This window comes from Anser anser (assembly GCF_964211835.1).
Source record: "Anser anser genome assembly, chromosome: 1".
NCBI classification, from domain to species: domain Eukaryota; kingdom Metazoa; phylum Chordata; class Aves; order Anseriformes; family Anatidae; genus Anser; species Anser anser.
This window is the reverse complement of record NC_139720.1, coordinates 15006484-15022351: the sequence shown is the minus strand read 5'-3', so window position 1 is coordinate 15022351 and position 15868 is coordinate 15006484. Positions and strand designations below refer to the sequence as shown.

The following is a 15868-nucleotide window of genomic DNA, read 5'->3' as shown; positions in this document are numbered from 1 at the left end:
GATTGTTGAAAGCCCAGAAAATGCGAATAACAGGTCTGTGGTCTGAATCAAATTGGACTATGTTGCACCACTGATGTCTTGAGTCTAGTAAATATACTAATTTTTAGTAATAATAAAAAAAAAAGGGCAGTTTCAGTAAGACCAAAAAAATAGTTTTTTTAGTGGATGCTGTGTGCTAGAAACTAGTTACAAATTGACCACTATTGGCTAGATAGAGATACTAATATAATGCAGTTATAAAGGTACAGGCTGCAGCAACTGCAGATGATGAGGGGGAGAAGGACTTGACTTTATCAGGCTTGTCCTGGCTTTCATCATTAGCGGTACTAGAGTTCAAAACCAGAAATAATTTGGATAAGCTTAAGATGAATTTTACTGGATTTTATTGAACCTTGTCCTAGCTTCCTAGACTGGCACACCTTTAGACTCTTCTTAACAAAGTTGACTTTTGCTGCTTCTCAAATTAGGCAAGAGAGATAGCAAGCTTATTTTCTCGCTGGCTTGAAACTATCTGCATATTTAACGTGGGCACATCATGTTAACCTGAACCACGGAACTCCAAAGATGTTTGTCACTCAAATCCTTAGAGAGCAGTTAATACTGACATTGTTTCCTGATATGCCATCTGTAGTGCAGTTAAACACCATAGTTTTGTTCCTATAGCCTTTGAAGCAAATTTGTTTTCTTCCTCTGGCTTCTTGAGAATAATTTGTGCTAATAAGCTTAATGAAACACAAGCATGAGAGGTTAATAACTAGAAAGGAAGTCTTATGGTTAGATACTAAGGGAAGAGACTTATTAATAAACTTCCCAATGACTGTTAAACAGGATTTAACCATGACTTGATGCCCGTCTTAGGCAAAATATGTACTTGTAGAGATTTTCATGAGTCTGTGACAGGGAAAAAAGATGGAACGTTAATCCTTTCCTGTAAGGAACTCAAAATTTTCATTTTGTAGGTTATACATAGCAAAATTTGTAGAGGTAAGCTCATATGGCATTGATTGTACTCAGAGAGCCACAAAGATCAATGAAGGGACCAGAGCATCTCTCCTATGAGGAGAAGCTGAGAGAGCTGGGATTGTTCAGCCTGCAGAAGAGGAGGGATCCATCAGGGGGATCTCATCAATGTCTATAAATACCTGAAGGGAGAGGGCAAAGAGGATGAAGCCAGACTCTTTCTGGTGGATGCCAGCGCCAGAACAAGAGGCAGTGGGCATGAACTGAAACAAAAGAGGTGCTGCCTGAACATCAGGCAGTGCTTCTGTGCTGTGCGTGTGACGGAGCACTAGCACAGGCTGCCCAGAGAGGTTGTGAGTCTCCTCCTTGTAAATCTTCAAAAGCTGCCTGGACGTGGTCCTAGGCAGCCTGCTCCAGGGTAAGCAGGGGGGTTGGACCAGATGGCCTTCAGAGATCCCTTCCAACCTCAGCCATTCTGTGGAAATGACAAAACTATTGTTAAAGTATTTATGTTAGAGGATAAAATGCAGTCCTCTCCAAGTCCTACATAGAGCAGGAAATTAATTCTAGTAGCTAATGGGAGAGGATAAGAGGCAGAAGGGAGCAATTCTTTGTTCAGATGATCTGCCTGTTCATGTATCTTTCTCAATCAAACTGTTGCTGATTACAAGGAAAAGTCTTATCTGTAATATGTAGAAGAGGGTTGAGGATTCAGTTCCTGAAGACTTAACGGAGCTGACAGAACTCATTGCTGCTTAGTGGCCACCTTCTGATCCTTTCCTGATTCTGTAATCTTGCTCTGCACTTCGTGTCAGCTCTGGTCATTAAACTGCTGAACATTACACAAATTTAGCCCACAAATGTAGCAGCAAACTAACTTGGCCAAAACCAAACAATTTTCTTTTGTTTTAATGAAATTGGCCCATAAAAGGGGCCAGTAACCACCAGTACAACACAAGAGTAAAACCAAATTGTTGTCTTGAGTTGGGGGAAGCAGAAAAGGAGGAAAGAGACACTTCTCATTTGGCAGCAACAAGTTATTTTGGAGCAAAAAGGCCACGAGCTTGCAGCCTAATTTTGATCATGTTTAAGATGTCGTGGATTTCTTTCCTTTTACGTCAGCAAAACCCAAGTTTCTTCATTCTTTTCATAAGGGAGTTTACATGAACAAATCTGAATGCATTGTCGTGGCTATCCGTTTTTCCCTCTTAAAACCTATGCAAGTGATTGTTCTAATTACTCTGTATCAGCCTTAGATCGACCTGCTGTTATGGATCAGGTGAAAGGTAACTGGTACAATAGGAAAACTTAGAATGAGTAATGACAGATCAGTCTCATTTAAATATCAGACCTAGCTGAAAGAAAAATACAGAAAACAGAGTATAAACTGGATTTTAAAATTCTTTGTTTTAATAGGGATTGCTGGTAGAACAGGTAAGGAACCTTTTCTGACTTTCTTCTAGCATTTTCACTTTTAAAAATCATTCCAATCTGCTAACTCCACAATATGCTACACTTTCAAAGGATTTTCTTTGAACATTCAATTTCCAGATGTCTTTAAATGGTTATAAAGAAAAAAAATCCTCTAACCTGGAGTCACAATTGATGTATTAATCATGTTCATAATGGTCAGGGCAAGCTAGACAAAACCCTGTCACTGAATCTGTTGTCTGTATAAGTTTGGAAATGGGAGACGATCAGTTGTTCTGCATTGTTTTTCCTCTGGAGGAGGATTTAGTTGTTTGGAATCTCCTCCTTTTCTTCCTCGCCATTACTGCTGCTGTTTGCCATCTCTTCTCCATATCTGAGGAAGCTGTAATCTGGGGCAACTGTGGGTCACCGGTAGAAGTCAGAACTGTCTTTCAACTTAGTCTCAATTTCCCTTCCCTTCTGCCCCTCACTGACCAAAGATCAGTCTGGCTAAGGAAATCCCTTGATAGAGAATGGAAAGGTGGAAGCAAGTTCTTCACCCAGGGTAAGTAAGAAGTTGTGCCTGTAGTATAAGATGAACAAACTCTCTAAATTAGAGCAGAATTTCCAGCTGAAAGAAGGTTCCCATTTCTTCTCACCTAGGCAAGGGGGCTGAGCAGCTACGTCCCAGCTGTGTTATACTTGTACCCGTAGAATATGTTATCCTCCAAGTATTGAAGAACGTGAAGTCTAAGCATGGGCACAGGATGTTGCTTATACCATGTAGTTTATGCTGAATCTTGCAGGCATATTCATGTGAATTCAGTGTCAGACCTATCTATAAAACTGGATAAGTTGTGGGGCAGAATATATTGGCTCAGGCTTGGCCAACAGTTTACCTGACTTCAGGCTTGGTCAGTGTCTGGACAGAACTTGCTCAGAATCCAGGTGGAGCTTACCAACACCTGCCTTTTCAAAAGACAGTGTAGATAAGCAGAGCCATATCTGGGAGTCAAGTCTAGCTTCTTTCTGTCTTACTTGGTCTTATGCTTGAGAGGGTATTCAAAATTCCTTTTCTTACCCTTCCTTTATCATGTTCAGTAACTTCTGAGGTGCTTAAGGGAGAATCTCATTAGCACCATGATGGTACTAAATCCCTTATCCTCCATGGATACCCCTTTTAAAACTACTTCCAGGAGAACTTAATCTCTTGAAAACATAGATTTCTTTCGTAGTGGGTCACTGTCTGAAAGGGTGGAATGGCTACTACTAAAATCCACAGGATTTTCACATACTGAGGCAGTATTTGTTCAGGACAAAGTGTTTCCCCAGGGTTTCCCTAAGCAAAAGTCATGGAGGTGGGGCCAGAGATTCCATTTGCTTGGTTTGTTGGATGAGGCTGAATAAGCAGTCCTCATTAGAATGAGGAAGACTCACTGATGGTATCTCTGCTGGGGAAATCTGCTAAAAATCTAGTGGGAAATTGTTCGAGGTGTGCCCTCAAATTATGGCTCTCCAGGCCACCTTTCGTGTTGGCTGGCCTCTGTCAGGCATTCAGACTCTGAGAGTATCCTTGAGACAGGCAGTCTACATGTGACTGAATGGATAAATAAAAAGAAAACTACTAGATATTTTTATTTACATTAACTACCCATTTACCATTGTCTGAAATTGGAGTGGTCTTTTTTTTTTTCCCCTCCATATAAAAGTTTGATTTTTGTCTTAGCTGTCCTTTGAAGAAATGACTTCACATCAGTAACTCCTAGAACAGTTATGTTAAGTGCTACCATGGTGTTTTCCTTTGCAGGAGGACAAAAAAGATTACCCCATTTCACATGACACTGATTTCTGAAACTCTGCACTGTTCCACATGGATTGTGTGTTTCCATTCTGCTCCTCACCTTCCTTTTTCTGGATGGAGGGGATTTTGCTACTTCACCTCGTCTGAAGTTTTCTCACCCACTTTTGTTAGTGAAATATTTAGGAGATAGGAGTTCAAACACTTTTATCGGGGCCGTAGCCACCTTTTCAGTCTGTAATAAGAATAACAGGTCAGGGAAACAAATCTTGCTTGCTTATGAGCGTGACTAAACGAGCACCCATGACTCCAGGCTAGGGGATGCTATGTTTGTGTGGATAGAATGTGGTGAGGAGGATGGGAATGCTGTAGTAAGTTTTAAATTAACTGTTGATACCTGTGCAGTTCACACTGATCTGTATCTGCTTGAGAAGGTGCCAAGGCAAACTTTTTAAGCAACTTTATGTATTTCCATTTCCCATCCTCTAAATTGCCAATCTTAATTCTAGACGTGATTTTTTTCAGAACTGCTCTGCTGAAGTCATTGGTCAAAGTGGGTAATATCTTTCTAGAGTTGATGAGCAAGATGATTGCTTTGTTTCAGGATACGTGCTATGCTTTGAGGACTGCCTATAGTTCTGAAAAATCAGAAGGCTCTGAAATAACTCCCACGAAGTCTTTTGTTTTCTCTAATTGTCTGGGCATTGTATTGCTGTGCTACCCTAGTTTGGAAAGGATATGTGCCAGCATTATAATAGTTTTTCAGCAAAAACTTTCTATAATTATCCTGTGCTGTAATCGCAATGAAAAATGCAAACAGTATGCCAAGTATTGGCAGCATTGTTACATATATCTCCTGGAAACTGAATGTTAGTTGGTTTAATTGTCTGTAAAAGCATCTTGTTTAAGTAGTAGTATATTTTTATGGAAAAAAAATGGCATGGTCTAAAAGCATGTTCCATCATAGTTTTCTTTTTATTATTAGATTGTAGAAGGAATGAAGAAGAATAAATGGAGCATTGAGAATATTGCCTTTGGATCTGGTGGAGCATTGTTGCAGAAACTAACCAGAGATCTCTTAAACTGTTCCTTCAAATGTAGCTATGTGGTGACCAACGGTCTTGGGGTATGTCTTTTACTATGTCTACCATTATGCTGTCAGTAGAGGCCTCTTGAAAACTGTTTCGTGTTTCCTGTTACATTACCACCATCTGCATAAGGGTACACAAGTCTGACAAAGCCCAATGTTCCTTTCATTTTAGGTAAATGTCTTCAAGGATCCAGTAGCCGATCCAAACAAACGGTCAAAGAAAGGCCGACTGTCTTTGCATAGGACACCTGCTGGAGATTATGTAACACTTGAAGAAGGCAAGGGAGATCTTGAAGAGTATGGACAGGTATGAATTGTCAAGATTTATTACATCATTCTTCATGAAAAAGTAGACTGAAAAAAAAACAGGTTATAACTTAATTTCACAACTTGTTTCCAGTTGTCTTTTTTTCAGCTCCTATCTCACTACTTCAGAAGTGTCCCCAGTGCCAAATTTGCTAACAGTAGAATGCTAGGATGTTAGTAGAATGTTCAGGCTTGAAAACCAGCACTCTCTTTTTTGCTGTGTTTGGAAACAAGAGACTGTTGCTTCTTTTTCACAAAAGTAGTGTCTCATAATGTAGCAGGACATAAAAACTATTAGAGTGCCCAAAGGAGAGCAACAAAAATGGTTAAAGATCTAGAGGGCAAGATGTACAAGGAGCAGCTGAGGTCCCTGGGTTTGTTCAGCCCAGAGCAGAGCAGGCTGAGGGGAGGCCTCATGGCGGCCTGCAGCTCCCTCACGAGGGGAGCGGAGGGGCAGGCGCTGAGCTCTGCTCTCTGGGGACAGCGACAGGACCCGAGGGAACGGCATGGAGCTGGGACAGGGGAGGGTCAGGCTGGGGGTTAGGGAAAGGTTCTGCACCCAGAGGGTGGTCGGGCACTGGGACAGGCTCCCTAGGGCAGTAGGCATGGCACTGAGCCTGATGGAGTTCAAGACATGCATGAACAATGTTCTCAGACATGACACTTGGTCTGATTTTTGGGTGGTCCTGTGTGAAGCTGGGAGTTGGACGCTTGTGAATCCCTTTCTACTTGGGATATTCTGTGAGAATATGTTAACGAAGTACTTCTGTATGAGTCATGTATTTGAATAGTAGCTTGAGGTGGAGGGAGGAGAGGGACAAGCTTAACTAAACTTGTTTCTACTTTCGCATTGAGATTTGTAAATAGTTCCTTCAGGTGTTAATGCTCTATACCTGGAGTAACTTCCCAATTTTCGAAGATTAATTAAATTAATCTACAAAGTCTGTTTCCTTGTTAAGTCTTCACAATCACGAAATTAAGTGCTATTTCAGTAGAATAAGTACAATCTTTAGGCCAATCTCAGGTTTTCAGATGGAGATCTCTTAAGTATTCAGTGAACTGGCAACAAAATGCTTAACTGTATGTTGAGTCTCTTCCTGAATTAAGGGGATTGAAAGTAAACACATTATCAAATTGCTCTTCAGCCATTAAAAGCTCGAAGATTCTTGAATTTTCTGGTATGTAGACACATTTCTGTGCTACAAGACAGAGGGATTTTTCCAGGCATGCTGTTTAAGCATAAAAGTGAGATCTCTGAGAAATTTAAACATAGAAAACAAACAGTTATGTACTCTGTAGTTATGTGCTCTGGATGCAAAGACCTAAGAACAACAACAACAAAAAAAAACTAACTGGGACTGTAATAATAGGGCAAAGCATAACTACTTTAAACAGAAAGAGGGTAGGTTTAGATTAGTTATAAGGAAGAAGCCCTATATTATGAAGGTGGCAAGGCACTAGAACAAGTTGCCCAGAGAAGCTGTGGATACCCCATCCCTGGAGGTGTTCAAGGCCAGGCTGGATGGGGCTTTGGGCAGCCTGGTCTGGTGGGAGGTGTCCCTGCCCATGGCAGGGGGTTGGAACTGGGTGGTCTTTAAGGTCCTTTCCAGCCCAAACCATTCAGTGTACTTTCAGAGTTGTATATACACATATGCATGTATATGTTTGTGATGCAGATTCATATATATCTATTTATAAATACGTGTGTGTGTGTGTATGTATGTGTGTGTGTATATATATATATATATACACACACACACATATACATAAACGGGAGTTAGTGGTAAGAAGTTCTTCCAAACAACTCAATCACAACCCTTGGGGTCTGAATTAAGTTGATGTGTGGTTCCTTCATTTTTGACAGGTGAAAGAATTCATAAAGTATTTTCCTGTAATGGGATGTTAGAGAAGGTTGTATATGCGGTACAGGATCTTTGGAACTTGGGGAAATGGTGGGGAGATGTGCTCCTTTGTGGGTCCTGGTTCTCTAAAGCCATGGGTCACCAGGCATAGCAGCTGTCCAACATTGCTTTTGTGCTAACTTTTCTGTGCAAAGCTATGTTTATTGCCCTTTCAGTGTGCTACTTGTGAGCACTTTTTGATGCATTTTTAATATATTTTCCTAACAGTCCACATTACATAAAAAAGTTTTTTCCATAGTTGATGTAGAGAAAATTAAGATTTAATCTAAACCTCTGAAGTTCAATTGTACTTAAAATTTGGTTGATTGTCTCCTTTCTCAGTAGCTGGTCTAGTAGGATATATTTAGCTTATTTATTTTGTTTGCTTGTCTTTGGCCTGATGTGGACAACTTAATGAAGGGGGATTTCTCAGTACAAAACTTCTGTCTGCGCACAGGATGGGCTAAATCCTTTCTTCTGTCTAACCTTTAGTGAAAGTTACCAGACAGAGCTGAAAAGATCTAGTATCTTGACAGTCAAAAGCTTGTCCCATCGGTTTTGATTTGGGTCCTTGCCTTTTGAGTTTGTGTGTAGCTTGTGTAATCTGTGTTGTTTGTTCATTTGGCAAATGAATCTTGCTAAAACAGTGGTGTTTCTTGCAGGATCTCCTTCATACAGTATTTAAGAATGGAAAGGTAACGAAGTCATATTCATTTGATGAAGTAAGACAAAATGCCAGGCTGAAGAACAGTGAACTAGAAATGGCGTCTCACTAAGTTTCATTCCTTGTCCGTGTATGTGTGTGTAACAAGTATGTACTGCATAGCTACTGGGTTTACTGTACAGATTTGTGTGTTTGTGTTTTATGACATTGTAGCCAAATTATTTGTTGGTTTATGGACATACTGCCCTATCTTTTGCCAGTCTTTAGAAAAGATGAAATCAGGAAATGGTACTTACAATGTAAAACATATTTAATGCTAAAGTGTGCTTTTTAGGGCCCTTTGCCAGTAGTGATTCAATCTGGTATTGATCTTTTCACAAATGAGACAGAGCTGAGAAACTTTTTTATATATAACAGAATATCACAAAATGGATTTACATAAAATTATCATGATTGCTTTATGTTTATATTTAACTTGTATTTTTGTACAAACAAGATTGTGTAAAATATATTTAAAGTTTCAATAATTAAGTCTTTCCAACTTTTCATGATTTTTATGAGCACAGACTTTCAAGAAAATATTTGGTGGGGGGGAGAATCCATTGCCTTTTGTCCATTAATCAGCAAATAAAACATGGCCTTAAAGTTTGTTGTGACATTGTACCATTTGACAACTAAATCAGGACTTGTATCTCCTTAAGATCCCATAGAACTGCTGACCTCACCGTTTCTTGTAGTTGTCTGTATTAGTTAATCTACATTAAAGAAAGTTACTGTTCTTACTAGAAGGTTTAGGTACTACAGACCTTGCTGGCATGGTAAGGTGTATAAATGGAATGCCAAATTTGAAAGGATTCTCTACTGCAACTTAACTTGCCAAGTCTATCCCACTTGGCACATGCACCTCAATATTTTAAGAGTAAAGTTTTTAAGAGATCTCCTCTTCCACTATAGAATATATGTGTAAAATACTGAAATATGGAAGCGGTGTATTTTAAAGTAATTACACTTCTGGGTTTATTTTTCATATACTGTAAGTGACATGACTTTAAAGCAAAATACTGGACTCGGTAGTGCACTTTTTTACTTTTTTGTATTTTTTCATTGATTTGCCTTTTGTCAGACTGGATGTTAAATTGTAAAAAAAAAAAAAAAAGTTTAACTATTTTTGTTAACAACTTTAATAAAACTTTATGCTAGCCAAACTCCTACATGAATGGCAGACCTGTTTCCCCTTCTCCCCTGTCTCACTGGGGCAAGGAGGGGCTTTTATTTTGCAGAGGGTAACCGTAAAAACAAGGTTTCAGAGAGAGTTTTGAACTATCTGCACTTGATTGTACTTGCTCTCTGCATATGCTTGATTTGAATATCTGCTAGAAAACAAAACTGTTGAGGATTTTATTTGAGAAGCTATGTAGTAACCTCTGAAATGTTTGATAGTACTGTAGGATGGCTCTCACTAGAAAAGGAATACCTCCCTTATTTAAAGGAAAAAAAAGCAAAAACAAATGGTTTCTGTATTTTGTTTATGATCAACTGTCAGACAATGACTTAATATACTGATGTAATTAATGCTTCTAATTAGAAAATGATGTTACAGGAAAATGTTAGGGGTCCTCTAAAATCACTTAAGCCTACAAAAATTATACAAAATATGCTTTTAAAGGAAGATTGAAAAGCCATACTTCATTGTTTTTATTCTGTCACCAAGGACCACATCAAAGCATTCATAATGTTTCCAGGGTTTGTGGTTAAGACATTTATGCCCAGTCTCAATAGTTCTTGTTAATAAAAACTTGTTTTCCACTCTTAGTGTATGTAATTATACATTTAAGTGATGTCTTGTTTCAAAAATAGTGCTTTAGTAAAACTTTAAATGCTGACCTTTCACACTGAGGAACTGCCTTCCCTTTGTTATTAATGATATTGTTTGTATTTGGCCAAGAAAGAATTTAAATCTGGACTTAGGATCAATAGCAGGTAAATAGTACAGAGCCTATTTTACTCCTCCAGATATGTACTAGGGAATTTTATGATGTACGGTTTAAAAAATAAGAGTAAATGCTGCTTTCATTCTGTACCAATAAAAATTTTGATAACTATTAACTACCCATAACTGATATTTTTGTACTTGAAAAGTGAGGACATGCTGTGGAAGCACTGTTTTCTTGTGTAACAAAGAAATGCATCAGTAGTTGTTCAGTGTTCTCTAAAACTTAGCGTGTTAGCTGGAGACTTAAAAGCAAATTCTCTACCTGTGCATGTCACTCTCAGAAGGTTGTCACATCACTCATTTTAATAAATGCTAATATCTTTTTAAAGGGGGAGGAGGGGGGCAGAACACCCGGTGCTATTCACACCTGAATACATGTCTTTGTGTTTCTGGGCATCAAGGAGTTGATAAAACTTATTACAGTGCTTGAACCATACAGTATCCTGATTCTTCCACATAAAAGCAAACAGCATGTTTAAGTTTGCTTTAAATTACTAGATTTGTAGTCATTGAGATATTTTAATTATCCCCATTTCATAATATAACACAGTATTTGTATTTAAAAATAGGAATTGGGAGTTTTGTGTTAATACACTTATTTGTAACCATAATTAGCATAAGAAACGGATTTTATAAAACTATTTTTTCTTAAGCTGCATGATTATGAAAAGATGCTTTTTTCATACTTTGAAAGACCTGAGGAGAGAACAGAAGAGTACTTAACTGTTCGGTTTGCCAAAGTCAAAACAACGTTTAAACATTTTTTTCGTGTAGGTTTTTACATTCCTTCTTAAACTGTTTAGTGAAGAATAAGTATTCCTCACTTAAATCCTCTGTTAAAGTAATTTTAATGTATTTGACATCAAATACCAGTATGTAATACACATGGAAATAAAGTTTAGTTCTGGCAGTGAAAATAAGAGCCATTTGACTGTGTTTTAAAGTTGTGATGTTGGGCATCAGATTCTGTTCATGTGCTCTTTGTTGCCAAACAGATTGGAGTACAGCTGTGCTGTCATTATAGTCCACTGTAGGAGAACTGCCCTGTTGGCTCACATGCAGTTTGTGGTCAGCTTAGTTCTAAAGAAGAAAAGGAAAACTGGATTCTTTTTTTCCCCTTTTCTATTTTTCTCTTGCAGAGTGTGAGCACATCTGTACTTCAATATCTGGTGTGCTTCTGCTTAAAAATGGAGCACTTGCCATTGAATTTGCTATGAGGTCATATCCTCCATTTACATTTCACATAATCCTTTCTCAAAGATTCATTATTTTTATTAAGATTTTTATCTCTAAAGCGGTTAAAAATGCTTCAGTATCTATCAAAAAATATCAGCTCTTTAATAGAGAGAATGTCTCCAGTCCCTTTGGACAGGATTTTCATAACTGGAAGAAATAACACATTTAGTTCCTACATAACTTTAAATTGTACCTTAAGCACAGTCTCTAATACACGTGTAAAGATTATTTATCTTTCTTTGTTGACAGTCCCTTTAGGTTGTGCTGGACTATAAAAAAAAAAAAAAAAAGGACACCTGTAGCCTACAATAATGGCCCTTAACACTTGAAATCAAAGTCTCTGTTACGTTATCTTTACAGAGAGCATACACAGCGTAAGTTGTAGGTAAGCAAGGCTCTTCCTCCTCCTTTCCATGCTGGTACAAACATCCAGGTGTAACACTCCAGCTCTTCTTACTCTAGGTAGCCTTGGTGCAAGTTAAAAGTGACTGCCAATGGTGAGTGTGCTTTGGTGGGCTCGCAGATCATCGTGCAAAGGAGTTTACAGGGAAACTTCAAGCTTCAAACTGTGCAGGAGAAGGCAAGGGACTTACAAATGTCTCTCTTTCTGTCACCCCCCTAATACTGCTGTAATGATTCAAATAGTATCTGTGCTGAGTGGCTCAAGGCTGGAACTATGAGTTTGTGTTTGAGCAATGGTAATTACCTCTCCGTGCAGTAATGTGTGTTTCTGCTTGTCCGTGAGAGTCCCATTGGGATCCCATAGGTACACACCTCTGTGAAATTTGTAAACAGCTTAGTGAAAGGTGATCCCCTTGTTTTTAACCTGACAGATAGAGGCATGTTACGTGGGGAGCTGCATGCCTTCTAAATAACTTGGCCATCAGAAATAAGGAAATTCTGAAATTAAAGCTACTCCATAAAGTCAGGCTTACTGAAATCACAATTGTTAACCCTAGATAATTTTTTCATTGCTTTACTGATAGCACAGCCAACCTTGCTAATGATTTAAAAACACCCATTTTGTATATCTATTTGTTTTTTTATGGTAAGGGATGAGAAGTACTTAATAGAGCTTTACTGAAAAGTTTTTTCCTGTGTCATTATTTTATCGATACGTACCCTGTTTTCTGCTGTAAGATAATAAAGAGCAAATCAAAAGATCTGGGAATGAAGTCAGTAGGATTCTTCTTAAGTAACATATTTTGTTCAATGTTGTTTCCTTACAGCTCTTTATCTCTGCTTTTTGAAAAGAATTTTTAGACTTTTCAATTTCCGGTGAGGTTTCCTGGAACCAGAGCTGTAGTTCTCTATCCTGCTCCTGGCTGGAGCAGGGAGGTCTCCTAAGGAGAGGGAGGGAGGAGTCCCTCATGACTCTAGCAGTGTTTTTACTTCCCTCTTCTACAACTCTTCTGAGAAGAAGGGCAAGTTTATAGCTAGTTTATAGCTAGTTTACCATTAGGTCAAAAATCAGAACATTTGGATTTTACAACTTTTACAACTTTTTCTCCAGCAGTTTAGGTTGACACTAATTAACCAATTAGTTTAGATTGAACCAATTAACATTGGTTCTCGATCTCTATATATATATAATTAAACAAGGATACTTTAGTACTATATGAAATACTTTACTTTGTTGTTGTTGTTTCATTGATTAATGCTGTGAGACTTGGAAATCCAATTTTTGGTGGTTGTTCCTATGCCTGTATCAAGTACATATATTGGATAGAGCCAGGGAATTATAAATTATTGAAAATGGTTTCAGCATTTTCTGAAACTATGGTATTTAAGAAATTCAAGTACATGGATAAAGAATGCATTGAAGGATCTGAGGGGTGGGAATTTTCACTTCTTTGTCACTAGATTGTGTTATTAATGTAGCTATTTAAAGCTTTCACATCAGCTCTTTTTTTATGCAAGAGGATGAGGAAACACTTTATAATGACTGAGTATTCATACCAAAAGAGTAATAAAAAATGTCAGGTGAATTGTGTGGACTAAACCTTATACCTTCTAAAGAAAAGTGATTATTAGTCTTGATCTTTCTTCTTTTTCTTACTAAAGGGAAGAGAAGAAAGCTTTTTTGTCAGATTGATTGGGATGCAATTTCCTCAGCTGATTAAAGAAAACAAGCTAGCATGCTCTGCCCTTTAAGGGAGTTTTTCATGTTCTAAGAGATGTTGCCCTAGTTTAAGCCTAAGGAATTGTGGCTTGTTTTTTGGTGTGTCAGAAAGATGACCTATCCAGCAATTTAAGAGGATAATCTGTAGGTTAAATGGCTTTGGGTATGGATATGTCTGTAAGTCACAGAAGGGTCAGAGCATGACAGCTAATCTCCCTCTGGTGAGGGTGCCTCCCCTTGATTTCTGTCTCAGCTGAGGAGGTTCAAGTCTATCCTATAATCTGCTGCAAAAAAGCATTGAGGCTGTTCAGCCAAAACAGGGGGTGGCCGTGTCTATGTGGTAACAAAGCAGTGGTGTGCTAATGTGCCCCAGTCTAACCTTAATCCATTTTTCAGGGCTTATAGCTACTTGTTAAGCCAAATGCCAATGACAAACTTCATTAAAGCTACCATTCTTCCCACACACTGTGTTTTTTGCAGCCTCACCTCCAGCACTCTTGCCTGAAGACCATTATTTGCTTTTATTGCAGCTATAAATCTGCACAAGGTAAAAGGAAGATTTCACCTTTGTACAAGGTTTTGCAATCTTTACACCTTCAGACAAAAGCAAATAGATTAGCACAGTAAAACCAAAAGAGAAAGCTGTCCCTGTGCAGCCTTTCATGTCCTGACTTGTGACCATGAAAATGTTAATATACATGAGCCTGGCAAAACTAAAAGCATTTGTTTTCTTAAAAATTATACATGCCGTGATGCCGTATACTGAAACATACAGTTACAGTCTTTCTAATTACTAAAACATAGCTGAATACTCAAACATTTTAGCTTGATTTCTGCAGCTGCTTCTTGACTCACCAGTCTCAGCCAGATTCCAGAGGCTTTGCACACATAGTTAATCCCATCAGACAAAGAGGCAGCACTGCACACAGAGCAGCAAGACAAAGTGCTCAAGTATAGGGAGTGCAATGTCGTGTCTTGTGTCCACCATGAAATTCCAAACACTGTATGAAATACACATCCTGCTGCTGTCCTGATCACCTGAGAGGAATAAAAAAGAAAAAAAAATGCATTTTTGTTGGGTTTGGTGGGTCTAATTCAGCTCCAGCTCTGCTTCTACCTGTGGATGCTATTCCAATAGCTATTTTGTCATATGAAAGTGTGTTCATGTTCCATCCCTGATTGATTTTTTACAGCCTGTATGGAACTGGGAAAGACACAAAAAGAGTTTCATCCGTTTCTTCCATGCTACAACAACAGTCCTGCTCAAAGGCATTGTGAGACAAAAACCCATATGGTTATTGAATATGTGGTGTGCTGTAAACCAGCATGAGAAGAGCATGAAAGTGACTTTGCAGGTTTTCATGTGATTATAAGTAATAACTCCTTCCGTAGTCAATCAGTTAGACACAAATACTGTCAGGTGACTGTTATAATATTGTAGGAAAGACGAGAGGTGCGTTGGCTAAGGCTGCCTCTAGTTCTTTTTCAGCTTTCTTTATCCACCACCCCCAGCCTGCAGATCATGGATTTCCCAAGCCACAGGAAACACATTGTATTTACTAACTTATCAATAGTCTTTTATTTCTTGAATTTTTCCAGTCTCTCCTTAAACACCATGTGAAGTTTAAGCATCTGAAACAACCTATCGTAATAGCACAGCTTAACTATACGCGGTGTTAAGAGCTAGTACTGTTGTTTGTTTTCATCCTGCCAACAGCTACTTTCTCGCTCTAAGTCTTCCCTTCAGAAAAGGAAAGAACATATTTCACCTTTTCTAAGCCATTCGTGTGTATGTAGATCTGTATTGTTGTCCTGCTCCATGCTGAACTGTCCCAATCTACGTACTTATTCCTTGTACAGAAGCTCTTCCATGCTCTGGATCTTCGTTTTCATCTCTCTCTAAACCTTTTCTAATTCAAGTCCATCCTTTTCTGTAATGGGACAATATATGAAGGGAAATGCATGCTGGAGTCAAGATGCAAGAGAACCAGGGTTTATACAATGGCATAAAGCTCTGTGTCACACTCTCTGTTCTCTCCTAACACTTGAATTGCTTAGTTTGCTTGGTTTTAGTGCTACTGAGCTTTGTACTGGCAGTTTTATTAATCTATTGTTTATAACTCCAGGATTTTGTGTTTAAGTGGTAGTAGATTATTCATAATGCATCATTTCATGTGTGAGGTAGGATTATGTCATATGTACATCAGTTTATGCTTATGTACACTGGATTTCATCTCCAATCTTAATTTGCTGTCATGGTGTTTCATAAGATCCTTTAGCATTTCTTCACAATCAATACATGTCTTTACTACCTTGAACAACAGCATCTCCAGCAACAGCATCTCCAGCAAATTGTCCCCTTGTTACTCATCCTTCTCTAGACTGTTT

General features: G+C 38.4%; 1 protein-coding gene across 1 annotated transcript in view; it reads left to right on the top strand.

Moving 5' to 3' along the window:
- NAMPT (nicotinamide phosphoribosyltransferase) overlaps window positions 1–11042 on the top strand; it is a 31603-nt gene extending 20561 nt beyond the window's left edge. Inside the window, exons 9-11 of the mRNA XM_083803232.1 lie at window positions 5154–5294; window positions 5431–5565; window positions 8128–11042. Coding sequence (XP_083659358.1) covers window positions 5154–5294; window positions 5431–5565; window positions 8128–8241 — 390 coding nt within the window. The 3' untranslated portion in view covers window positions 8242–11042. The remainder of the gene's footprint in view (window positions 1–5153; window positions 5295–5430; window positions 5566–8127) is intronic.
- The last annotated feature ends 4826 nt before the right edge of the window (window positions 11043–15868 follow it).